Source organism: Strigops habroptila, chromosome 11 (assembly GCF_004027225.2).
Source record: "Strigops habroptila isolate Jane chromosome 11, bStrHab1.2.pri, whole genome shotgun sequence".
Taxonomy (NCBI): Eukaryota; Metazoa; Chordata; class Aves; order Psittaciformes; family Psittacidae; genus Strigops; species Strigops habroptila.
Window position 1 is genome coordinate 20,564,241 of NC_046360.1, and position 13,307 is coordinate 20,577,547.

At 51.7% G+C, this 13,307-nt stretch overlaps 1 protein-coding gene across 4 annotated transcripts in view; it reads right to left on the minus strand.

The window, feature by feature from the left end:
- Positions 1-405: 405 nt before the first annotated feature.
- The window catches only part of DAG1 (dystroglycan 1), a 54,084-nt gene continuing 41,182 nt past the window's right edge, over positions 406-13,307 (minus strand). For all 4 annotated transcript variants that reach the window (XM_030500719.1, XM_030500720.1, XM_030500721.1 and 1 more), the window contains one exon: positions 406-3,531. In XM_030500719.1, coding sequence (XP_030356579.1) covers positions 1,123-3,531 — 2,409 coding nt within the window. In that variant the 3' untranslated portion in view covers positions 406-1,122. The remainder of the gene's footprint in view (positions 3,532-13,307) is intronic.

Below are 13,307 nucleotides of genomic sequence, written 5' to 3' on the forward strand. Positions count from 1 at the left end.
ACTATTAACTGATCCTGTCCTGCTGTTTTCCCCCTTGTCTCCCCGCCCCCCCCCCCCCCCCCCCTTTTTTTTAAACTTTTTATCTTTTCCAGCAGCATCCCGGCACGGAGCAGCCGGGAGGAAGTGTACAACCCACAGCCAGGCGCTGGGGAGGCTGCTCCAGCACCGCTTCCAAGAGCAGGGGCAAAGAGACAGCACCAGCCTCAGAGAAAACCCCCCATCATCACTCAGACACCTCACGGCGTGTGGGTTTTGCTCAGTAAAAGGCCAACCCCCACCCCAGTACTAGCGGGGAAGTGGAGAAGCTGTTGTTGCATTGGGGGGCCCCGCTCGCCCTCCGGGCACAGTGCTGAACCCCGAGGTACCCGCGGCCAGTCTGACTCAAGTGATGACTACTGCATGATGTGCGAGAAAAATAGGATTTCTTTGATTAACAAACAAAATTAAAAGAAAAGAATCAACCCCCAAACCTAGAAGCTGATCCCCACCTCTAAGGAGGTAGAGGAGGAGGCTGGCTGCCCTCCAGGGTCTCTCCCTAACCAGCCCCATATCGCCCTGGAGCTCAGCTGCAGCACAGCACTGCCCTCCCCTTTCCCAAACCTACACATCCCGGTTTAGGGAAACAGCAGATTAAAGGTAAAAACTTAAAACCATCGACTTCAGAAAGTCCCTTGAATTTAATTATTTTGTTTTAGGCTACCTTTCATGTTACGTCCTGTAGCTAGACACACGTGAATAGAAAAAACAGTACAGTTAGTGTTAAAGGCAAACAGCGGAGACCCAGAGTGCTACCCCAGTGCTGCCTGCTCCTCCCATCCCGACCCATCCCGACCCATCCCGTCCCCTCCCTGCCCGCCGCCCGGCCCTGGCCCGAAGCCCAGCCGCCAGGAAGGCATGTTTGAGCTGAGATTTTTTGTTTTTCTATGAATAAAATAAAACCAAAGCTTGTTAGGCAAAAATAAAACAAGTGTCCCCCCAAGTCCCACGAGTGTGGCGGGCGCAGCCGGGGAGGGTCTGCTGGGGTTCTGTGTTCCCGGCTGGCAAGGGGGCTGCCGGCCCACAGACAGCACTGGTGTGGAGCTGGAGTGGAGGCCCCTTCTCCCCCCGAGAGCCTCCTGTTCGTTAAGGGGGCACGTAGGGTGGCGGCGACCTGTACGGGGTCATGTTCTTCGGGCGGGAGCCTTTGCCCTCCATGGGTGCGGTGAAAGGGGGGGGAGGCTGGTAGGGCGGCGCGTTGGGGTCCTCATCCCGCAGCGGCGTGTACTCCCCGATGGTGTCCTGGTTGAGTGGTGTGGTCTCTGGCATGCTCTGGTTGGGGTACTCTGGGGGGGGCAGCGGGGCTTTCTCCTCCTGGAGGATGAGGGGCATGCTGGAAGACGGCGGGGGCTTGGAGTCATCCAGCTCATCGGCAAAGATGATGGGCACACCTTTCTTTATGAAGGTGGCCTGGTCTTCGATGGTCAGCTTCCCTTTCCTCTTCTTGCGGTAGCAGATCATGGCAATGATACCGGCCACGAGGAGGATGGCGGCCACCACCACAGCGGGGATGACGGTGTGCAGGTACACGTCATCCTCGCTGCTCTTCTCGGGGTCTTTGCCTGCAGCCACCGTCGGCGTTGCCTCTGAGATCACCCTTCCATCCTTTGTCACTGGGATGAACTGGATGTGCCTGCAGCTGCCAGAGCCCACCACCGACACGTTCAGAGGCTTGAACTCTGGCTGCAGGACGTTGGAGAATGCCGGGCTCGGCCTGCCGGAGTCATCCGCAATTTTTTTGCTCAAAGTCCGGATCTGCTCCCGGGGGCAGGGCTCCAGGGGCAGCGTGTTGTTCGTCCACTCCACTACGATGGAGCCTTTGGCAATGTCCTGCACTGTGATGGTGCTGCTGTTCCTGTCACCGAATGCCAGAGCCAGCTTCTTCACCAGCATGATCTTCTTATTGATGTCATTCACCACTGCATTGTGGTCCCCTTCCAGCCTGGCCTTGAACTTCACCGGAGACTTGTCCCCATGCGGGCGTTTGTGGACATGGATTTCAAATGCATCCACAGCAAAAAGCCCACCTTTGTCGGTTGCATACATGAAGTACTCGTGCTTCCCTATGTGGTTGTGGTCAGGCATGCCGTACATGAGCTGGCTGGTGCTGTTGAACTGCACCCATGAGTTCTCCTCTATCATCTGCTGCTCCTTCAGCTTCAAGGTCAGCTGCAGTTTGTCAGTGGTGGTGTCCTCCTTGTCATAGAAGGTATCCGATGGTATTTTAACCTCGAAGTAAGTACCTTCCCACGCATCGACTCTGTCGATGTGGTTTGTCAGCTTGGGTGGCTCGTTTGGCTCCCAGGGCCGGGGGATCCCGCTAGCTGTGGTGCGTACGCGGGTTGGCGGCGAGGCCGTTGTCAGCTTGGAGATAGGGGATCTGGTGGTGCTGGGGGGCTTTGTCGGACGGGGCGTTTTGGGTCTCCGAGTAGGCCTTCGCGTCATTGTCGTGGAGGAATCTGTGGTGGATGGTGTGGCTGGCTTCAGAGTGGAGACTCTTGGTTTCTTGGTGGTGGTTGTGGGTGGTGTGATCACCGCCGTGGGCTCTACGTACCCTGGCATCGTGGGGCGAATTGGCACAATGGCTGTGCCGGTGCCTTCTGCTACCCTGGTTGGCTGGATGGGTCCCAGAGTGGGTGTCTGGACAATGGGGCCTCTTGTTCTGATGGTAACCGTAGGCTTCCTCGGCAGCGGTATGGGCTCCCGGACCGGGGGTGCCGTCGTCTCCGTTGGAGGTGCGATGGCGGGTGACGTTGGGGTGGGGACAATCCTGGTCGGTGGCTCTTGTGCAGCAGTGGTGGGTGGCCCGATGGCAGTCAGAGGTGTAGGGGTGGCGTTGATCTGCCGCCGCATCCTCTTTGGGAGGTGAGGCTTCTTGTTAGCAATGTGCCAGCCAACAACAGGGTAGCCCAGGCGGGCAGACATGGTTCCTTCCTTAGCTGGAGCCTCCACCTTGCTGATGTTGGGGACGCTGTTTTGGCTTAGAGAACATCCCAGTTTCCACGAGAGTAAGGCCCCATTTTCCACCACCTTCTTTGCATTTCCTGGCCCAGCCATGAAAGCCGACATGTCAAAAAGTCTGTTATTTACAACAGGAACCAACTTCATGTTATGAAGTTCTACCTCTGAGAAGCTTCTCATTCTGCTTAAGAGTTCAATCCTCTGCTTTGGTGTCATTTTTGTTAGGTCGGCATCCAAAATGACAGTCAGGATGGTGACCGGCTCTTCCGAGCCGCACACGAATGGTGCTGCATCACTCGTGTCTTGGACGGCTGCTCGCACCGACTGAGGCTCGTTGTGGTCTTCTTGGTGGACCTCAACAGAGAAGACGTTTGCAGTCTGTGGCACATAGCTCCCATTGGGGAAGGGCTGCAGCGTGGTCACCGAGATGTAGTGGACACCCTTGTCCGTGTCAAGGGGTAGCCCTTCCAGGGAGCTGCTCTCCGCGTTCCAGTGTAACCAGGAAGGCAAGGAGTCCTTCCCAGTTTCGGAGATCTACCGAAGAAAAAGAAGAAGGTGCTTTTAGAAGTACAGCATTAGGATAGGTTTTAGCAGAAATGACACTTAATTTGAAGGATTAAAGAAAAAAACCTGAAGCGTAACTAAGGAAGAACATCCTGGCTAGAGAGGGGCAGCCTGTCTCTTCTCTGCATGGTGGCAAGGACGAGCTCTGCAGGGGGCACTGGTCCCAAAGGGCTTCAGGAGCCACAGGAAGCCATGAAGTCCTGCAAAGGTCCCCCACCTGCAGGCTCTCTAGCTCTCTAGCATTTGCTGAGCAACTACAAAGCACAAATGGTTCATTTTCTCTGAGGGCAGAAGGGGAGTTTATGTCACGGGGACAGCTACAAAGCTGAGGATGAAGATAGACCACGCAACAGAGCTGATCCAACAACTGCCCTCTTCCCACCCCTTCCTCTCCCATTCCTGCCTTCTCACTCCTTTCCTAACCTGATCACACCCTGCCAGCCCATCGCTCCAGCAGCCTGACATGCGGCCAGCACAGCACTGCCATGGCAGTGTGGCCAGGCTGGGTCTCAGCACTGGAGCACTGCTGGACATCACATGTCACACCAACCAGGGCTCAGAGTTAGCTTAAGCTGAAAGATTTCACTTTCAAACAGTACCTTGCTTCTGCAGACAACAAACAATGGGTGGCTTTGGCCAGACCACAGGCACCTCAGGACTCAAACACGCTATTTACTACCTCTTTTAGGTCAACAGCAACACCTTTTCTTTTACATGACTTGTGGTGCAGACTGGTGAAGCACAGTCCAAGAGCACAAGCCTCCCCTTCAAACTGCCCAGCCCAAAAGCACGGCCAAAGCATGCAATGATGGGGTGTCCATACAGTCTAGAGGAGTGAGCTTGTAGTAACCTCACTGGCTGCCTCCTCTTCCCAATCCTTCTTTATCCATTTGTACCTTTTTGAGCTCACCCTCCTCTTCCAACCTCAGGTCTCCTTCCCGGCCAGCCCAGGCCCAGACCCTGCAGGCCTCCTTCTCCTTTTGCTCTTGTGGAGCAGACCCATGTTCTCTCCGAAATGTCACTAGCCCAGCTGACACCCTGCCAAGGTGCTCCCTGCCCCATGCAGGGGAAAGCCACATGTGTCACAGCCTGGGGGATTCCTGCCTCCTGCCCTGGGCTGTAGTTGAGGGTGGATGCAACCCCCCTTCCAGCTCCCCAGCTGACATCCATCCATGTGCGCTACAGCCACTCACTGATCATAAGGCACTGTGGAGCCACTAAGGCTGCACAGTGGAAGGGGTGACAGTGCCAGCCTGGCCGGCTGTGACGTTTCCTGGGGCTATAGGTACCCCAGGGGGAGTAACTCGAGCTTTGCCACCTCCCAGGCTCGGACGAGTTTCAAAGTGCCCTGGCTGGGCTTCACCACGAGGTATCTCCCCAGAGGAAACAAGGTGTTTCGGGACCCACAGGGATATTCAGCAGCCAGGTCGAGGCTCTGGGCTTGCTGCAGTCCAACGCAGGAGGCTTTGGTTACTCTGCAGTTCTGTGAAGCTCACACGTATTCCATAGTTTATCCAAAAGCAAAGCTGGGCCAGCAGTTTCACAAGGAACACTGCCTGGCAGGAGTGCCCCTGTGTCCAGCAGCGAGCGCAGAGATGGGGCTGCCGCAGGTCCTGCTTGGGAAAGCCCCTGGGAGGGCATGCGGAGCGATGCCCAGGGCTGCAGGGCCGGGCAGGCTATGAATCCTGGGCACCCCTCCCACATGCCTGGTGCAGGGTTCAGGCAGCACACTGACGGGAGGGCAGCGGGGCTCACACAGCACCCCTGCTGCGGGTTTCAGCACACTGAAGGGCCTGGATGTGCAGCTTTGCAAAAATAACATAGGACCCAAAGGCATTTTGGTAAGAGGAGCATGAAAAAGCTTTGTGCAGGAGCCGCAGAGGGTTTCGGCCATGATCACACAGGCACCACCCGCATTCCTTGCCTCTGCAAAGGATCAGCCCCGCATTCAGCCAGCCTGGACAAGCTGCAGAGCACATCATGAGACACACGCTGGGTACAGTTTATAGAGCAGAGTTTAAAGCTATTAGCACAGCTTTTCGTTAACTCCTCAGCAGCAACATCTGAGAGCAGGAAACTGAGATTCCTGCTTACACCAGCTGGAAGAAGCCACCTCATGGAACCTATCCCCTGATGTACCCCCCCCTGAACCGAGGCCCTGAGACATGAACCTGCTTCCCCTCAGCCTTGCTGTTCACTCCTGTGTCTGGCAGCCAACAGTAGGTTTTGGCAGGTCTGCCGCTGCACACACACACCCCACCACAGCAATGACAGGAGCTGCTTTTACCCCAGCCCTTCACCTGAGACCGGCACAGGGAGCCAGGCCTCCCTCCAGGCCTCCTCCAACAAAGGACCAAATTGTCCTTCTTTGGCATCGCTTCTGCCAAGAGAGAACAAAGGCAGGAGCTGCTCCTGCCCAGCCAGCAGGGCTGAGCTGCGCTTGTGTTCCTTTAAAGAAAGGGTAATTTCATCACACCCTCTAAAAACTGAGATACCGGAACAGTGCCCAGTGGAACCTGGCATTTACAGTAGCAGAAGCTGGATGGTGCCACTCTTTATCTCCTTGGACAAAATCAGCCACTAACCTGCCCGCTGGGGAGGGGGAAGGGCAGGGCTGGGTGCACAACAGGAACAGAAACTTAAGAAGCCAGGACAAACCCACAGCGCTATGGAGGCTTACACAATCAAGAACGATAAAAATGTTAATAGTGACTGGTTAAATGCATGCTGAATGCGTAATTTCGGGCTTCATTTGGAACAAATCTTTCCTTTCCATGCACTCTGCAAAAGCCCTTAATTACAGGATCACGCACTCCACAGCGATCCTCTGGAGCCTTCCTGGAAGTTGGGGTTTGCTGCTGTTCTGTCCTCCCCAGGCACAGCCTGTGACTTGGAGAGAGCCACAACAAGCATTACCTTACCTAATCCCATGTCTCAGGGTGCATCTCCCTTCAATCACATGTGCTCCTATGCTTGATAGCCAAACTCGCTTAGGAAAGGTGGCTGACCCCTGTGCAAAATGGGCAGTGAGGGAGGCACAGGCCAGTCTGAGTATTTCTGCTTGGAAGCCCATTTTTAACCTACACTTTACATGTGAGCTTATGTTCTTATGGCCCATGCTAGAAAATGAAACTGCAGCTAGACAGATTCACGCTGAAAACTAGGCTCTCCTGAAAATACAAAACAGGCCAGGCAATCATCACCTACTGGGACAACTTGTTCTAGCAGGGATGCAACGGTTGCAAAACATTTATAAACCCACTTAAACTTGATTTAAAAAGAGCTGAGCTAGTTCAGCGGCATTCAACCTGTGAGGAGATGTGGACTGTTTCTAAGGGTTCTCCAAGAGGTGATTTTAACAAGTTTATGTGTATTACGCTTATGAAATCCATGAAGATGCCTGGGCCTGCCCTGGGAAATCTTTGGGAAGGCAACGAGTTTGATACCATGGCTCTACTTTAAACACAGCTACTGCCCTGGCAGCCAAATCCATCTGTGTTCACATGACAAAGGAAGAGACCAGCAAGATCAGAGTAGATAATTAAAGTGGTTATGAGGCCGAATAAAAATACTTGTTCCTAAATGCAGGCTAACCAGTGGAGGTCTGTCCTGGTCACAGCTGCTGCTGTGTTCATGGTGCTGTGAAACTGGGAGCAGGGAGCCGTGGACTCTGTTCTACCAATGTTTCCTTCGAATATGGCTTCAAAGGGTGTTTGTTAAGGCTACACATAGTTAATGATTTGGGATCTCTAGTTTTCATGTTAAAAGTTTCCCTGTTTTCTGTGTACGCAATAAATATCAGCCTTAAGCCCTGCCATTTCCCTGAAGGGCTCTGGTTTCAAAATAACTTTTCCGCTGCTCAAGAGGAAAATAAAAAAGGCTGTCTTTGTTTTCCCATTATTTGAGATAATTGTAAAAAAATGCTTATCGGCTAAAGATTACACAAGCCTGGCAGTGTATGGAAGACCATTAGAAAAATTACCCATGTTTGGGATTTTATATCCATACAGTGGCCTTGCTGGTTTTGAAGACCTTGTTCACAAAGTCCTTTCAGATAGACACGGCCTGTTATTTTTAGGCCAGCCAAGAGCAGTCAGCTCACGAAGGAAGATAGCTTGGTTTGATTTGGGTTTTTGAAACTTAGATCTTAAAGCCTTATAGCCAACAAGACAAAGATAAGCAAACGAGCAGTGAGCAAAACTGCTGCCTCCAAGGGAATCCAGGCAAAATCCACATTGTTGCCTACAACGGTGGCCCTCTAATCCTCCAGGTATTTAATCCTCCTCTTCCCAATGAACCCTCCAAAAAGGAGGCAGCGAGTCCTTTGTCAGGAGACAGGTACCACAGGATCCTGCTACAGGTCTCCCTTTGGCACACCACTATGAACACCTCCCAGCCCTGGAGGCATCCGATGGGATCTCCCCAGTCTGTGCTGTCAGACCTTCCGCAGGTGGCAGCAGCAGCAGCCAGGGACTCTGCTCCTTCCTGCACCCTTTCATGCCAGTCCTAAAAAGTCCCTGAGCGCTTCTGGGCAGGGGCAAGTGTGGATACTCCTGCAGCTCTGCCACTTTCCCCTCCCCGTGTCCAGCTGTTACTGAGACAGACCCATGCCAGGGATTTCATCTGGAGCATAATTACTGATGACAATTTACTGTACAACAGGCTCTCCTTCAGCATTATCCTAACACACATGGGCAATAATGAAAAATAGCCCTCTCTTCACCTGAACAGAAGGCAGGCTGAACTGTGCTCAAGTCGACTGACCTAACCAGTGTTAAACCAAGTCTGCAGCACTCAGGCTTCTGCAAGCAATTAACCAGCAGGCAGGGAAAAGAAAATGGAAATTCAAATGCAATTCAAATGCAAATATAACTGCAGAGAAAGAGTCAAACCTAAGCTGTTTGCCTAAGCCCCAACTTCATCTTAATCCCCTGGCTAATGCAGCAGCACCAGGCAGTTTTGCCAGCAGAAGCAACAGGCGGTCTCAGCCCCAAATCAGATACCCCAGGCAGGCAGATTTGGGGCCAAACATCGGTTTCAGATCCCCCCTCCATTGCTGCTGGAACTGTGGGCGCTGCAGTGATTCGTGGTGTTGGCACAGCCAACCTGGAGCCAAGAGAAGCAACGAGAACACAGGGCCTGCAGGCTCCGAGTCAGAGAATGGACTCATTTTGGGAGGCAGGCTCTGCCCATGCCTCCATCGGGTGTGGGGTGTGCATGTGGCCAGGCTCTCCAGGCACCACTGCCCCAGGCAGGTCCTGCGGCAGAGGCTGCTGCATCGGGTCAAGGAACACGATGGCTCAAGGCAGGAGCTGGACAACCATCAGACCACAACAGCCGTGAGCCTTTAGCCCCAAGGAACAGCCCTGACAGGAAGGCTTGTCTATATGCAACTAGATGACGATGTGAGAAGGAGCCTCTAATCTTACATGCCTTCTCCTTTCCTCAAATACATCAGAACTGCAAACCAGGACATCAGAGTGGTCCTGCCCGGAAACACAAGGTGCAGAAAACAGTGGTGAAAGGAGGATGGACACCTTTTGGAGCCTTCTGCCCCCGGGGCACTGCTACGGTGTCACCGCACAGTGCCCTGCTATGGGAAAGCTCAACCTGAAGAAAGGGAAGTTGCATTTACTTGGCACAAGGAGCAGGGAGGAATCTCAGCACATGCACTTCCCCGCAGAGGGGACTGGGATACCTCCCAGAGCTTTTGGGTATCCTCAGCAGATGGTGGTGTTTGGAGCTGCTGCAAGCTTTGGACAAAAGGCGCAGGAGCTCACAGACAAAACCAAGCTGCTCCAGGACATTTCATGTGATGCATCTGCCCTGGAAAGTCTAAAAACAGCCCAGAGACTTCACTGGCTCTCAGAAGTACGTCAGCCTTGGTGACCCGAGTCTTCATTACCAGCAGAAGCTCACCACCTCTGTTGAGAGACTGAAAGCTATATGGGAACAGCCAGTAATCTCTGCTTCCCTTGAGCACAGGGTAGGTCAGGACAGTTAAACTAACTGCACATTTCAGCTGGTCCCTGCGAAAGCCCTGCAAAACTCTTCCTGCATGTCTCTGTGCACTGAAGTGTTGCCTCAGAAAATTCAAACCTTTCAGCCCAGAAAGCTGAGCTAAGGGAGAATAAAACTGCAGAGGCTGGATTACAGGTCCTGGCCCTCGACTTCAAGTTCAAACTTCAGCCCCTGAAGGACCAGGCGGCAAAGCAGCTGCTCTACTTTTACATGCTCGTGAAAACCTTAAAGAGATGTTCATGTGTCTGCTGCTAATCTGCATTTCCCAGCCATTAACTGGACAAGTGAAGCCTCATGCACAGAAAGCAACCCCTTTCCTTTGCGGATGCAAGCCCGGGGCTGTGCCTGCCTGCCCGAAGAGCAGTACTTGGTCTCAACAACTTCTTTACCATTAGTAAAACGGCTTCACAGTGACACAGACTGAGCAGCTACGCCCAGCCCATGCCATCCCTGCATACTCCTACCATGACGGCTTCTTTTCCAGATGCGCCTCTGTGTTTGTTATAAGGACACTATTCAGCGTCCCACACTGCCTGGGCAAGGGAACACAACAGCTGTTTCACTGGGAGGTCACTATAAAACATTGAGTGTCCCAAGAAATCCTCCTTTCATGGGTCCATGCAAGCAGCTTGGAAGGATTTGTTTAGCCTTATTGTTGGAGCGGGAAGGCGCAGCCCGCCTGCGCTGGGGCTGGGGTCAGCACGGGCTGCCCACACCCCGCTTTCTCCCTTGTTCGGGGGGCAGGAAAAGCCTCCAACAGCCTAAATCAAAAGTTCAGCCGGGCTCTTCTTTCAGCGTGACTTTTTATAAGCGAAAGGCCAAGGGGAAGCAAAAATACCACACAGCAGTGATGCCAAGTGCTGGGGGTTTAGTGCTGCCGCCGCATAGCTAACCAGCCCCAACAATTTATTCCTGCCATCAGCAGATTGCTGGGAAGCTGGCATTCAAGAGCGTGGCAAGGAAAGGCGAACCGGATCCCACCATCTCACGTCTGCTCCTTTGTAGGATTCTCCCTACCACTGCATTCCTCAGTCTCCCTGGATGCTCAGAGCAACAACCTGTGAGAGCAGGACAAAACAAGGAACTTCCCAGCCTGTCTGAAAAGGCAGTTTATAATTAGATTGAGTCACATTTTCCACTCCTCCAAACTCAGAGCTTGTTACTAAGCGCTAAAAATGCCAAATTCCCTGACTCGGCCTCGCTGCAGGAAAAAGATAAGCGGCCCCCGCAGCCCCCCAGCAGAAATCTTATCAGCTCATCTTATCACCAGGATTGCAGCATGGCAGCCAAGCAAAGCCCTGCCCAAGTCATCCTTTGCCTGGACTTGTTCCAGGCGCTGCCATTTATCCCCACGCACTCCCCTGTAAATAGTGGCTGTTGCTGCACCTGATTAATCCAAGAAAACTGGGGACCCCAGGGATGAAGTGAAGCTCAAATGCTTTAACATAGAGAGCTTTTTAAGATACCCAACTTATCTTGTCATCACACAGCCCCTGAGGAGCGCTCTTTGCTTGTCTTCCTCTTTTGAGAAATGCCTCTTTCATAAAAATCGCATTCAGTTAAAACTCTTTGAAATAAGGATCATTGCAAGAGGATAAGAAATAAAAAATAAAAATCAGTATTTTGTGGCTTTCCTTCCCTGAAACCAAGTGTGTCTTGGCACTGCAGGCTTGTTGCCAGCATCCAGCCCTTTGCTTTGGGGTCAGAGCAAGGCTGAGGCGTGCAGCACAGCCCTGACAGCAGGTACTTCATGTCAGGACTCCTGCAACCCAGTCCCTGCGGATCCTGTTTATAAAACAAGGCCCCTGAAGTCTGATAAGAGCAAAGCTGTTCAATAAAAACCACTTCAACAGACAGCAAATAGAGCAATCATTGGAAAATCAAGCTTCTGCTTAGAAAGCTTAGTGGTGGACTTGGCAGTGCTGGGTTAACAGTTGGACTTGATCTTAAAGGTCTTTTCCAACATAAATAATTCTAATATTCAATGCAAGCAAGATTAATTTTGCCCAGATTAATATCCAGTGCTCTGATAACCCCACAAGCCCACTGCATAGCTGCACTGTGTAAATCAGCTACGTGAGTTAATTCATTCTTTCTAATCACTTTTCCACCAGCTATGTTTGCATACAACAGCAGCTTCTTGGGGCCCCTGCTATGCGTTTTATCTGCCTTCCCAACAAAGCCCTGTTGAGACCATGTACTTCGAACCCAAAGACCAGGAGCCAAGAACGGTAAGACTTAGCTGTGCTCACCTGGGAACTCCTCCTTAGCATCAGCTAACAGACTCACAGCAGATCTACCCCATGGGATCCATCCATACCCAACACTACCAGGATGAATGCAGGTCAGCAGCTTTACGTTAGCTTCAAGGAAGACACAGCACATCACCTCTTGCTCAGGGATGTTCCTTGGGAAGCGCCGTGCACCAGGAGTTTCTCTCCTTCCAGCATACTTTTAGACCCACCTTTAAACAAAAGCCATCAAATTGCTTGTCTTTATGAACCGTGGGCACATGCATTTAGGATGCTGGATAGGGCTCAAATATCTTGTGGGTACACTCATATTTATTAGAGGGAACTGGATTTATCCCTGCATCCCAAGGGAAAGAAGCAGGTATTGCCACAGCGATGCCGCTTCATGACTGTATTTAATACTGGGACCCAAGCGCAGTGCCTGGTGCTTCTGGAGTGGCAGGTGAAGCCTGGATTTATTCCATTCAGCATCCTGCAGGATGAAGGTAGACACCATGTAAATGCCTTCGTGTGTTTTGTCTTCTCTGGGTCAAGGCCAGTGTCAGCTTTCCCAATTTGTGGCAGTGTACATCACTGGTGGGATGAGGGGAGGGCCATGCTTACTGCAAAACCACCATCCCAAACGCTGACAGAGGTGCTATCAGTGCTAGTGCTACTGTCCTCACGTGGACAGCAATGGGTTAGGTTTTCATACAAAAAAAATGGGACAAGCTTTGAGACAGGACTAGCAGGGCTCATGGAGACCATAGTCAGCACTGCAAAAATCAACCATTACACAATTTGCCTAATGTCCTCTTCTGGGACCTCAACAACTGGAAGCCGAAACTACAGACCCAGTTCAGCTGATGGCGAGATGTCTGAGCAAAGCAAGGCAGCCATGGAAAAGCAAATGATTGTAGGATGTATCAAACAAGGTTATTTATATAAGAGGAAAGGAAGTTTTGATGCCTTTATACGAGGCTCTGGTAAACTTTCATCTGGAGTATTTTGCATAGCTGTGGTCATGCAAACATAAGAAAAATAAACTCAAGCTGGAAGAGCTGCAAAGATGAGGAGAGGAAAAGAAAGCTTATTTTATGAAAAAGACTGAAGAGGCTGGCTTGCTTTACCTAATAAAATCAACACAGGGGAATATGCCTGTCCCTTATAAATACATAAAGGAAGTAAATATTATGAAGGCAGAACGGATTTAAGCTAAAGGGCAGCACATACAAATATTTCTAGCCATCTCTAAATTTAGGCTAGAAGCTGCATTTTTAAATCAGAACAGCCAAATTCCGGAGCAGATTCAAATGGAAGTGGCAGGAACAGGAAATCCACCTGGTCTTTGGCCTGAGAATGATGTTCTTCAACAACAGGACACAGCTGAGAGGTAACAGGTCAGACTCCACATAGCTTTCAGTGGAAAGAGGGAAAACAGATTGTCAGGCCAATGATAACTGACTGTGGTGAGGGTACCAGCACCAACGGCCA